The sequence below is a fragment of the Cuculus canorus genome, chromosome 2 (assembly GCF_017976375.1).
Source record: "Cuculus canorus isolate bCucCan1 chromosome 2, bCucCan1.pri, whole genome shotgun sequence".
Classification (NCBI taxonomy): Eukaryota; Metazoa; Chordata; class Aves; order Cuculiformes; family Cuculidae; genus Cuculus; species Cuculus canorus.
Window position 1 is genome coordinate 132,283,035 of NC_071402.1, and position 12,516 is coordinate 132,295,550.

At 35.1% G+C, this 12,516-nt stretch overlaps 1 protein-coding gene across 1 annotated transcript in view; it reads right to left on the reverse strand.

The window, feature by feature from the left end:
* Positions 1-12,516, reverse strand: part of PHF14 (PHD finger protein 14) — a 158,420-nt gene that overhangs the window by 108,111 nt on the left and 37,793 nt on the right. Inside the window, exons 9-13 of the mRNA XM_054060246.1 lie at positions 10,756-11,026; positions 10,062-10,168; positions 8,692-8,787; positions 7,063-7,166; positions 5,475-5,606 (exon numbers count right to left, since the gene is read on the reverse strand). Of these exons, the coding sequence (XP_053916221.1) occupies positions 5,475-5,606; positions 7,063-7,166; positions 8,692-8,787; positions 10,062-10,168; positions 10,756-11,026 (710 nt within the window). The remainder of the gene's footprint in view (positions 1-5,474; positions 5,607-7,062; positions 7,167-8,691; positions 8,788-10,061; positions 10,169-10,755; positions 11,027-12,516) is intronic.

The following is a 12,516-nucleotide window of genomic DNA, read 5'->3' on the forward strand; positions in this document are numbered from 1 at the left end:
CTTTTTTCCCATTCTGCTGTTTAATCCAAATATATTCATAAAAAGCAGCCATACAACTTCTCTTCCTTTTGGCTACACTAATATCACACTCATTCCAGCTCTTCAAGGACAAACAGAGAGTAAAGAACCTACCACAATAGTCCATCTTTCCAATGGTTCTAAGCAATCTTTGACTACCTCTGAATTGGCAAGTGCTGCTATGCAGCACAAGCAAATTAACAGGATAAATGGTGCCACAGATTCAACTTCAGTACACAGGTTTTGTATTGCATTTAGTCTGGACTTGCCTAATCTAGACCCACAGAAAAAATCAGTAGCAGGCAATAAAGTGTTTACTACTAAAAATTACTGGAAACACTTTCTATATCAAGAAATTTCAGTGATTATTTGAAACCTTTCAGTCATACATAAAGTCTCTGATTAAGTCCTAACAATCTACAGGAAAAAAAAACGTTGCATGGCGTTGCTGTGTTTTCAGTGTGCTTTGGTACAAGAAGCAATGGCACCAGAGATATCCTGCCATCTCATAAAGCAAATGGATCTTCTCAACTCACTAGCTAATTACAAGAACAGCAAGTGAAAAGGAACACACGTTATTAACTTACAAAAATTAGTAATGGCCCAGGCTAACATGGAAACACTGGATTGTACGCCCACATAATGCAAGAGTTTCTGCATTGCCTCATGGTGAGCAGATTTTTGAGCATGAGCAGCTTCAAGAAATGCATGAACTTAAAACGGGGCTTTACTTCAGGGCTTCAGTAAACACCAAAAACCCAAAGAATGCTTTATGAAGTTTCGGAAACTGATAGCATGAGGCCTTTAACCTAGAAACTTACAAAGTGAAAAAGCGAGCATCTACATCACTGAGAAAAGGAGGAGGGGAGGGACAGTTTGGAGATGGGATGGGGTTTTGTTTTGGTGAAGTGCAATGAAAACCATACAGGAAATGCTGTTACTGCTCAAAAAAAAAATAGTACAAATAATGGCATTATGATGTCTTCTTACGCTGCAGCTTTGCAAAACAAAAAATCTAAATGCACTTGAACCACTGGGCCTGGCAAATGGAAATTTGTGAAATGATGAGAAAAGCTGAAGAAACACTGAATACCATCCCTTTATAAACAAAAGACCACAATGCTGAAGATCTCACAAACAGAGCTCAAAGACAACACAATGATAAACTTAACATAAATCTGGTTTTATTTTTTGACGTCTAATAATAAAGAAAACATTATCTTTGCTATATAAGACAAAGTCAGACAATCATATGAAAATATTTTATCAAAAAGATAACACTACAACAACTAGGGAAAATTAAGGTTTTGTTCAATTATCACATTATAGATTAATTAGACTGCCTTAACTGTGTTATGGTACCACAGTTCTAGTGTGGCTTATATGCTAATAATACAAAGGACTCGGTCTGAATAAGACAGTCTCTGTTATAGTCACAGCTGGGCATCAGGCTGGAAGAGGATTTGGAGGAAACCAGCATCCCCTGAACACACTGCTTACTGTGAAGAGAGCGAATTTAAATCTGTGCTAAATGAATACCACTACAGCGCTTCCAGAAAACAGTTTGGCCCCTAGTGTTTAAAAGGAAAACCGTGCAGTTATTAGTTATAGTTTGGCTTGTTTTTAACTAGGCGGAAACAAGTCTTACCGACGTACTCTGTGATAAATCACTTCTTGCAATGCTAGCAAAGAATTAAACCACTTTGAACTACAGTAACAAGGACCATAGCTTTAAGATAACACCTAAGCTCTGGTAATTTGAATAAATCATACTTGTTGAATGAGGTACCAGAAGTGGAAAAATGGCAGGCTGCTCTCATTCTGAAGATAAAGACAGTACATATGAAGCAAAAACAGTTTGTCAAACAGCTTCAAAGAACATCTTTCAGACGGTAAAGGTACTGAAAAGTTTGCCATTTACAACAACCCAAACATCCTTCAATTACGACAGGTGACAAATACATAAAAATTTATGTTACATGCAATATTATACTGCACTCACACTTATATATGTTAATAATTTTATATCATTATCCAATGACTCGGGATGAAAAACTGATCAGGACGTGCTCGATTAGTACTGAATGAATGGAGTCAAGAATATGAATGAATGCCCAGATACTGAATGACTGGTCATCGCACTCCATGGTCAGGAACTCCACAGCTCTCTCTGTCCTGTAGCAATTAATCCTCACAGCAGAGTGACCACTAAAATAACCTGGCCTTCCTGAATAAAAATAAAAACCACTAGACCTACTATGATCATTAGTCCTTGTTTGGTTCATCTCAGTCCACATCATTACATATACTACCAGAAGTTACCACTGTTTTTCAGTATTCTCATTTCAACTGAAAGAGCCAGCCCCTCTTGATAGCTTCCAAGTATTTTCTTAATGAAAGTGTCAATATTTTACAATCAGATTTTGATTCATTATATTGTCTGTCAACATTTGTGCATTGCTTTTGAATTCATTCAGATAATTTTCTACCTGAAAAACAGAGAGTTCCATAGCAGACCAGAGCATAAAAGCACACAAGTTGTCAGAGAGAATGAGAAAACTTACTCTTACGATCACATATGACTCAAAAGAATATTCTAGTGTTTAATTAATAGGATTTCTAAGAAAGTGAACATTTCCAAATTTTTACATGTATGCCGCAGCATTTTACTCCATGATTAGAATTGGTGGTCTACTTTGAAAGTACCACATCAAAGAGACAGAAATTAATGCTTTCATGTTTCATCATGTAAAATATTTGTTATGCTCTTCCTCTCAAAAATAAGCCATTTGAAATGAGAACAGGCTTTGAACCTACGATGCTGCAAACAATTTTCTTCTAAAATATTGAAGATGTATAAATGTTACCTTCAAGAAAACTGCCAGGTCTCTGAACAGGGAAAATTTTTAGTGTTAAGTGCTTGAAACCAGTTTCTAGTAAGTTGTGAGGTACTGGTGCTCACCAGGTCTGAACTCTCACTACGATTTCACTAAAACTACAATATCATTACCTCCTTTTCGTGCTTAGAGACATCGAAATAACTAGTCATATTTGGTGGGTTTTTTAAATATTAAAACGATCTATTTTTTCTTACCATTACATGTAATAATGCATTTAGTTAAACAATTTCAAAGTCCTCTTCTATATACTGTTATTTAAATTTCTATTAAATGCTAAGCCTGGAATAGACAAGAAGTATAACTATTAACTAACCTACGAAGCATCACACAAACTGAATCATTTAGCACCCTTAAACACAGTATAAGATATGAAGCATATGGAATAAACTCATTCTAAACTACTCAACGTTTAAATAAATATGTATTGATAGAAGTATATGACTAATCATCAAACCTTTTGCAAAGGCTCAGGTTAGCAATTATGAGTAAATTATTAGTGATAAGGGAATAGAAAGTAAAAATTAATAAACTATTTTTGTTTCCCACTTACTGTTTTAAAAAAAGGTTAAAGTCAACATTTGTAAGCACTTTGAAGTTGTTCAACCTGTCTAACATTATTATGTTAATTCCTAAATTACAGGAAACAAGGAGTTTCCCAGTATAGACATTTTCTAACTTTATCTTTTTGCATAAGATTCCGTTATATCCCATAAAAAGATCTGAAAAGTACATGGTCCCTGTATATATTAAAAAAAAAAAAAAAAATCACACTTCTTTTCATAGCTTAATCAAAAGATTAAAATTGTATTCAAAACAGCAGGGGAGGGAAGCCTGCTGAACTCAAACTTAGATTAAGGGTCCGTTCTATATGCTCTCTAGTGATCCTGAAAAGAACACATAAAGGCATGTCCAATGATGAAAAGAATGCAATCAATACAGCTCAATTTGTCTGCTATAATCACACACTCCAGTATATGCCTTAGATAATTAGGAGTAAAAGCTAAGTTTGTGATCTGCTATATAACTGAAGCATGAAATTCACAACAAAGATAAGTTAGAGCTTTGAAAATGAAAGCATTTTACTACCTAACCTGACCTATTCTGCCTTTAACACCTACTAAGAATTGTAGTCTTACATCTTTTGGACTGATGGCTTTTAGGGAGCCTTTTCAACTTGCTTAAAAAGCAGAACAAAAATCAAGAATCTCCTGTGCAAATGCAGAAGCCAACAAAAAAAAATAAAATAGAGAGCTTAGAATGCCCTTAAAATAGTGAAAGCTCAAAAAATCAGAGACTACCTTAAACAATTAAATGAAAATAAAGTTCAGAAAAATACTAGTTTCTGAGATTTTTCAGCTTTTAAAGGAAAACTATTAATTTACTAACTAAATTTACTAGGATAAATCCAAATTTTATGTTAAAATGTAAGGAAAAAAAAAAAGAGATCTCCCATTTCTTCACTATGAGAGTGGTGAGGCACTAGAACAGGTTGCCCAGGGAAGTCGTGGATGCCCCCTCCGTCAAAGTGTTCAAGGCCAGGTTGGATAGGGCCTTGAGTAGCCTGATCTCATGGGAGGTGTCCCTGCCCATGGCAGGGGGGTTGGAATTACGTGATCTTTAAGGTCCTTTCCAACTCAAACCATTCTATGATTTCATATACCAGCCATCTTGCTCTGCACACAATCGTCAAAACTACTCAAAAAGATGACTTACATAATTAAAATAGTTTTACTGTACTTTTAGAAGGTATTCTTATACTATTACATTTTTAGGAGTTTTTATACTATTCTGATTTGGTACTTAAACGTTCAGACAAGCTGATGATGATCCTTAGAGATGCTGTACACTAACTTCTTACCAGATAAAAAGTGATTCTGAATAGCTTCTTCTAACACATTTCAGAGCAATGCAGAAACATGCAGAATGCTAACACAACACTGTAGCACACTAATTTTATGACAGCTTGGAAATCAGCACCTTTACCATGTTATCAGCTTTCCATTGTATCACTAAGCTTTTGTTCTGCTCCAGTAGTACAAAAATAATTTTAATTCATGGAAACGTAACTGCAGTAAGCAGAGTTAGGCATCTGCTTCTGTCATTGCAGATTTGAGTCATAGGATAGAAATAAACCAAACCAATTTCACATACTGCAATAAACTGCTCTACTTTCTTACAAGTTCATTTTTAAGTATTTAAAAGTATTTTCCTAAAGATCTGTAAAGAGAGTTACATATCACCAAATCTTTCATTTCCTAAAGGCAGCCTATAGTTCCCTACCATTATTATATAGCAGAATTAATAATCACAAATGAACTCAAAACCTAAGAAAATTAAAGCTATAAATCTACTTCTATACAGTGGATAATAAGGAGAAACTCTTTACAGGTTTTTTTTCACCTTGAAATATTGCTGCTAATAATTTGAAAATAAAAAAATCAGTTCAGAATGCACTACAGCAATGTCTGAAACACTTAAAATTTGGAAGACTATTCACATTTATGTCCTACTTAAGCACAGAGGTAGCACCAGACAACAAATCAACGACATTCTTACCAGTAACTGTTCTTGGTCTTCCTTGGCATCCTTGTGAGAGGTGGATCCAGGCAACCAAGATGGTAATGGAGTTTACAAGTATCACACAATAGCAGCAGGTGTTGATCATGGTTCTTCTTGCAAATACCACAACTTTAAATGTAAGTAATAGAAAAGTACTATAATTATATTTAAAAATCATAAAGAGTAAATGACACATCCCAGCACAATCCCCAGTTTCAACACAAACGTAGTCAGTTTGAATGCATCATTTAACTGCATAATTACTTTTCAAAAGACTTTCTACCTATACACAGTAAAGCATAAAAGCACCTAATATAGTTAGCTTAACAATAAAATGTCTTTCAAACTACTTTTTTCAGGACTTCTAACAGTCAGTAATCACTTGCTACTTCAACAAAATGCACCAGTGGCAAATGGAAAAAACACTATCTGTGCCATCCAAACACTTTAATAGCAGAATAATTTTCTATTTTCAGTATTAATAATCATAAGCTTATTTTAATAATGAAAGTACCCTGAACTAGGTCTGTGCTGCTCTTATGTTGGGCAATGTATCGATCCATATGGAATTACAATCCCTTTTTATTTTTTATTTTTTTACTGGAATTGAAATTACAGGTATTTCAAAAAGATTAGACATTCATTGATTCCATTAGAAAATGGGAGGAACTAAATGACAGGATTTGAACAAAACAGAACTTGTAAAGCATGACTGCTGTTATTTGTTTGCGTATACAACTGAATTGCTAAATTATCAGCCCACTGCCATGTTCCCAAGACTTCCACCTCTCACAGTACTGGAATTAACTTTTGCTTATGTAATCCATCTTCTTCATTCAGCCTGCTAGCTGGGCAGAATACTGCCCACTTGCTCTGGCTAAAGGCCTGTCTGCTACTCTCTAGATAAGCCACAGACCATGTCACTTCTTAACTGATGGCAAGAGAAGAAGATCCAAGATGATATGTACATTTTGCACAGTCATGCTCTGGGATCCTAGTATAGGTTCCCCTGTTAGGCTTAGTTAAAACCCAGTCAGCAGCTTCACAGCTTACAGAAGAGAAGAAAAGGTGTAGCAATGACAGACTAAGTGGATACATTTTATTTTCTTAGGAATTAATAGAAATAGAAGTAGAGAGATTTAAAACACAAGATATCCCAAAGTATTCAACAACTCGTGAGCAAAAAGTAAAAATCCTTATATGACAAGTGTTTTACGCACCTAAACACTGACTAAACAGCAGCAGCACTGCTCACAAAATCATCAAGCACAACTGCATTCAATGACCAGTTAAAAAATTTCACATCACAGAGACAAAGAATCCTTCTGTTTGAGCTGTAAAGAGTTACATCTGTCTTCAAAGCACTGCTGCCAAAGAGGAAAAAAAAACCCCAAACCTTACTTATGTGCACTAAGGTGAAGAACTGGCTACTATCCAACATAGCCTTCAGAAGTAAGTAAAATGTATACATAACATTGAAGCATTTTGTTAATCCAAACCGAAGCAAACAATTTTCTTTTAATGCTTCAGTGAAACTGTAACTTAATAGATATTATACGTATTCTGTCAAGACTTCATTACTTGCCTATAAAGGATAGCTGGAAGTGCAGATGTCTTTTGTGTTCCTCCTTCCTTTTTACTTGGTTTCCTTTCCTTCGGAGCACGTAAAATTGCTGGTATGTTCAATTTCTATTGGATTTGAACAAATGCAGTATACATGAGCCTTGAGACTTTCACAAAATGCTGATCCATTCTCAGTGCACGAAGAACAAGACTCAAATCAAGAGTATGAAATTGCTTAGTTAGCTATTTTGCAGACAAATGCAACTACAATGTTTATATTACAAAATTCTACTTTATCCAAGTTATATTATACTCATTTTTTTTAATTCAATAAAATACAACGCTTTTAATTTTTCTTTCTCCAGGCTTCAAATAGAGGGATGGGGAAGGATGCATTTGTCTAGGTAGCTGAAACAAGCAAAGGCAAATTCACCAAACTGACAGAAGAATACTAAGGCAGTTTATTTTCCCCAACATCCGTGCTACACTGGAGCTCGATAGGTTAATTAGAAAAATTATCTTATTGGACCAAGCCCTCCATAAAGCAGACAAGATTCTTCTTCAGGTTTCTATTAATCTGCAGTATGCTAGCTTCTCAGACAGCAACCATCTATCAAAGTCATTTCTCAGCGCCCCATGGGTCTGCATCTGTTCAACCAACTGGAAAAAAAATGTCATGCAAGCTGTGCAAATGAATCCTATTTAACTTTTTTTTTTTTCACTTAAGTAACATTTGGACCAGCAAATACATTTGTGAATACTTGAGTAATCAAAGCCATCTTAAAAAGGAAGGAAAAGGAAAACCTTGATTCAAAAGCTAAGTTATGTGAGAATCCTTCTTCACAAGCAGAAGAGATAGGCAGATAAATAAAGAGAAAAAGCTAATATACCTTAAAAACTACTACTCCCTAAAGAAAGTGTAAGCTTCATTTTCTGAACAGCAGCACCAACTCAGCACTACCAAAGGGCATGACAAACCTGTGACCCTACTGTACAGCTGCATTTTCACAATGAACAGTTTCTTCAATCAATAAAATTATAATTGGAATATAATTATTTCAGTCTCTCTCTGACATCTAAAATGTCCACTGCCATTTAATACCTTTGACATAAAACATCTATCAAAACACAAGAATCTACACATCTCTTTTTTATGTATCAACGCAAACAAAGACAATTGCTGGCAACAGGAAGTAATCCAAATCATCTTTTCTCCTGAATATTTATATTCATTTGACCAAAATACCCTCTCCACCTAAATCCGTAACATACACACTGCAGTTTTAAAGATTTCTATCCTATAAAAGCCATAAAGAGCTACTCTATCGTTTGAAGCCTACAGTAGCTAAAGATAATAAGGAGACAAAACTAGTAGGATTAATTTATGCTTCACGTTAAGGTTCATCACGAATGAAAGAATTTTGCAAGATTGCTAGTACAACAACAAAATTAAGCTACAGGTTCCCAGCAGATAGTCTGCAGAAATCTAGATATTTCAATCAGTAAACACTATCCACAGAGCAACGCCTGGGTCTGATCAAATCAATTCCTTTGGCCATAGAAGTGACACATGAAAAAAAAAAAAAAAAGAAGGCCTATTCCTGGAGAACCAGGTCTGCCTATGAACTAGGAAGGAAAAAAAACAACCAACCTGTCCAATGATTCTACCCAGCAGAGCCCAAATGCCTTGCCCTTCATTTCGCAGCTTTCCATTCATATTTTGTAGCTCTTCCAAGGACTCACACAGCTGAAAAGTTAAAGGAAAAAAAAAAAATCAATAAGAATGAAAACCCATCTAGAGTTATTTAATAAAATTTATTCAACCTCTTACCTATCCAGGGCACATTACTGTGGGATTAAGAAACAAAGGAACTCATGTCACTATAGCTGACGCCAATGCATCATACAGCAATTTAATGGATTTAAGATGAAAATCTGGGCAGACAGATGTTTTGTAAAGATCTAAAGTATTTCAGCATGAAAATAAGGTTTCATAAACTAAACTAGAAAGCAAACCTAAAATACAGCAACATCTTCTTTGTTTTGTTCATACTGCTTAAGCAGAAGGATTATAACAAGAAACTATATAAAATAACTTAAACTCTATATTGCATTAGCAAAGAAGATCCATTCTCTCTCACAGAGATACAATCTATGAAAGGATGGAAAAAGAAAAAAAGTTTTATTTTCTTATAAAAGTAACTGTTCATTACCACATAGCATATATAACCCATTAATTTGGTTGAAAGCCCCACACACCATCTCTTTCCTCTTTATCACCTCTGGGCAGTTCACAAGGACCTGCTGCTTCAGTTCCATATGTTCTCATTTAAAACACACACCCAACAGTTCAAGAATTAATAGCAATACTATTAATAGCAATCACTACTAATCACTAACCATCGCTTAATAGGTTGCTGAATTCAGCAGGAATTACAGCATGTTATCTGTCACAAAAGATACAGCATACTATATTCCGCTTAAAAATATTTAGAAATTAAAAATAAATGAATTATTGTTTAGTAAAAATGTAGTTAGAACACAATGTTTTTTTAACCATGACGACGAGTTAACAAAAAAAAATTACATTAGCAACATGGTGGGGGATTCTGCAATCATTATAGGCCTCATATTTGTTACATTCTAACAAGACACACTGAGGACACTAAGTACATATCAATACCGATTATTTCAGCCTGCAAAATTAGCCACGTTATTAAATCTAGGATGAACGCAACTAGAGTTGGAGTACACATAAATTAATTAAAAACCCAAACAAATAAACAAATTGGTAAATAAACAAATTGGTAAACAAACAAATGCCACTCCAGCAATCCCAATCATCAAGTACAGTTCCAAGCAGAGAACCAAGTAGGTTCAAAAAGAACCCACACACAAACAAAACAAAATGCAGAGAGAAAGGATTCAAACTCTGTTGTCTCAAACTGTTAAACAAAATATATAAAAAGAATGAAAAATAGAATTAAACAGTACAACTGTTTAATATCCCTTTTTCTTCACCTTATTGTACTCCACATGAAGCTTTTCTTGCTCATTTTCTAATTTATCCTTGATATTCTTCTGTTCAGCCATATTCTCCTGGATTTGAATCATACGCATATTTCTCTCTAAAAGAAAATTGCATTATTTCTTACCATTGGCTATATTTTTAAGTTTTATGCACTGAAAAAAGTGAAGCAGTGAAAAGCATAAAACCGTAACACCACAAACCCACACAACTATAGCCTAAAGGTTTATTACACAGGCTGAGTAGAATGAATAGTCACAACATTTAGTTTCTGCTGCATAACTAGTATAATCATTTACATGTTGAGCTTTAGTCAGTCACCTAGTGAACAGTCCCAGAGACAAAATCACCTCATCGCACATAGAAAGAGAACAAAAACCTAAGAAAAAAAGCTGACAACAAAAGGTACTTAAACTTCCACGCCCTTCTCAGCAAAGACAGTGTCTGGTTTTTATTTGAAAGATTTTCTTCACTTCTGAAATGTCTTTTTTTGTAAAAAACACCAACCTTCTGTGTAAATAGATACCAAGCAATAATATATCTGATATAAAGTGGAGTCGTAACTCATATTTATCTATTAACAAGAAAGAAATACAAGTAAAATAAAAAAAACAATGACTTAGGAGAGTTCAGAGAGAGCAAAGCGATAATTTTTCATTGAGAAAAATATGCATTTTTCATTCTTACCAAGGTAATAATTCACAAAATCAGCAGTGAGAGCTGGTTGTTTATGTTTTCTTCTTCCATCAACACTGGAACTAGTATCTGAAGTATCCACTGGAAAAATGTCTGTACTAATTCCCATTAACTCAGCTTTGCGCATAAGCTTACGTATGGCTGAAGCACTGCTGGTAAGTGGTCGTGGTAGCTTCTCCCTGGGAACCCAGGCCTGAGGCCTGGTGGTGCGGGCCAGCTCTGCCTTGGCACGATACTGCTGTAGTCTGGCATTGATTCGAGCCTGCAATAAAGAATTCCTTAAATTTAAAACACAAGGGAACAATTTAAAATTGGATTTGCGTTATAATCTTTTGGAACACATCCACAATTTATTTGCATTTCACAAGCTGCACAACCTAATCAATGCTATTTTCATCCCAAAACTCTACAACTCAAGGCACAGCCACTGATTCAGACATTTGATTTTACTTCAAAATGCATACAGAAATAGCATTATCCTTTCAGTAAGTTTTAGAGGTATTCCCAGCTTTCTTGATGAGATTTCCCCACCAATGAAAGTAACACAAATGACTGCTGGCTTTCAGACAATCCCTTCTAATAATAATAGTTTGATGGGATTGTGAAAACTCTACTGAGAAAAGCCTTGACTGACTTTTCCAAAATACATTTAGATACACTTTAAAAGGGTATCCACATGAGCAATACCAGTTGATGATTAGCATTTCGCCATATTTGACACTTCCATAGGAACTTCCTTCTCAATGCCACACTTCCTTCTAAACGTTAAACTAGCTGATTACAATGTGCCAAAACCACAACTCAAACAGAACTGAGGTAGGCAAGGGAAGATCACAATATACACTGCTGATGACATCTGTATATTTGTGACCATCTGGGAGATCAACCCCAAGTGATCAAGTGGTTACTGAGACATGGAAAACACTGTCTTGCAGACACTCTATGTAGTGGCAATTCTAGCAGAAAATGACATCGATGTACAAACCTTCAGAGGCAAAACTGCAGCTGCCTAACAGTTAGAGGTTGTTTACTTGTCTGCAGAAAAAAGAAATTAAACTAATCCAACCACCCCACCATATGCTACAAGATACTCCTGAGACAAAAGCAAAACAGTGTGCACGCACACACTATCGTTAAGAAACATCTGTGATTACAAATAGCATCACTGAAAACAATATTACAGAGTTGAAAACACATTACCTTATTAGGGCTTTAATATTGATGACCAAGAAACATGGCAAATGTGGCTTGCAGGTCAGCTCTGACCTCAACAGCTTTTTTTCTTGGCCCTGCAGCAACAAGCTTCCTCAGCTAAAACACTTCTCCACTGATCAGATGCTCAGTTCTGAAAACCTTGTGGTGTACTTGGAGCTTTATTCCAGAAACAACTGACAGATTAAAATGACTGATGTCTAAATGGAACCCTGAACTCAAGTATACGCTTTACTGAAGGAATGTACATTTCCTTTATCAATAAGAGCATTTCAATGTAGAACATGTTCCAACAAGCCATAACAGTCCTGGACAATTTTATATATTATATTCTTTCAAAGAATTTACTTTCATGGTCCACAGGCACTTGTCAGACCATTGGCTCAGTTATTCTTACCCAGGCTACAAAGCACCAAATAGTTGTTTTTTCTCCTTTAAGGGTATGCCTCAAAAGTCCACTTTCACAATACCTGATAAATTATTTATACAACTGCATATTTATTTATATTAGCTCAATGTTTTTAAACCTTTTTTTTAAGT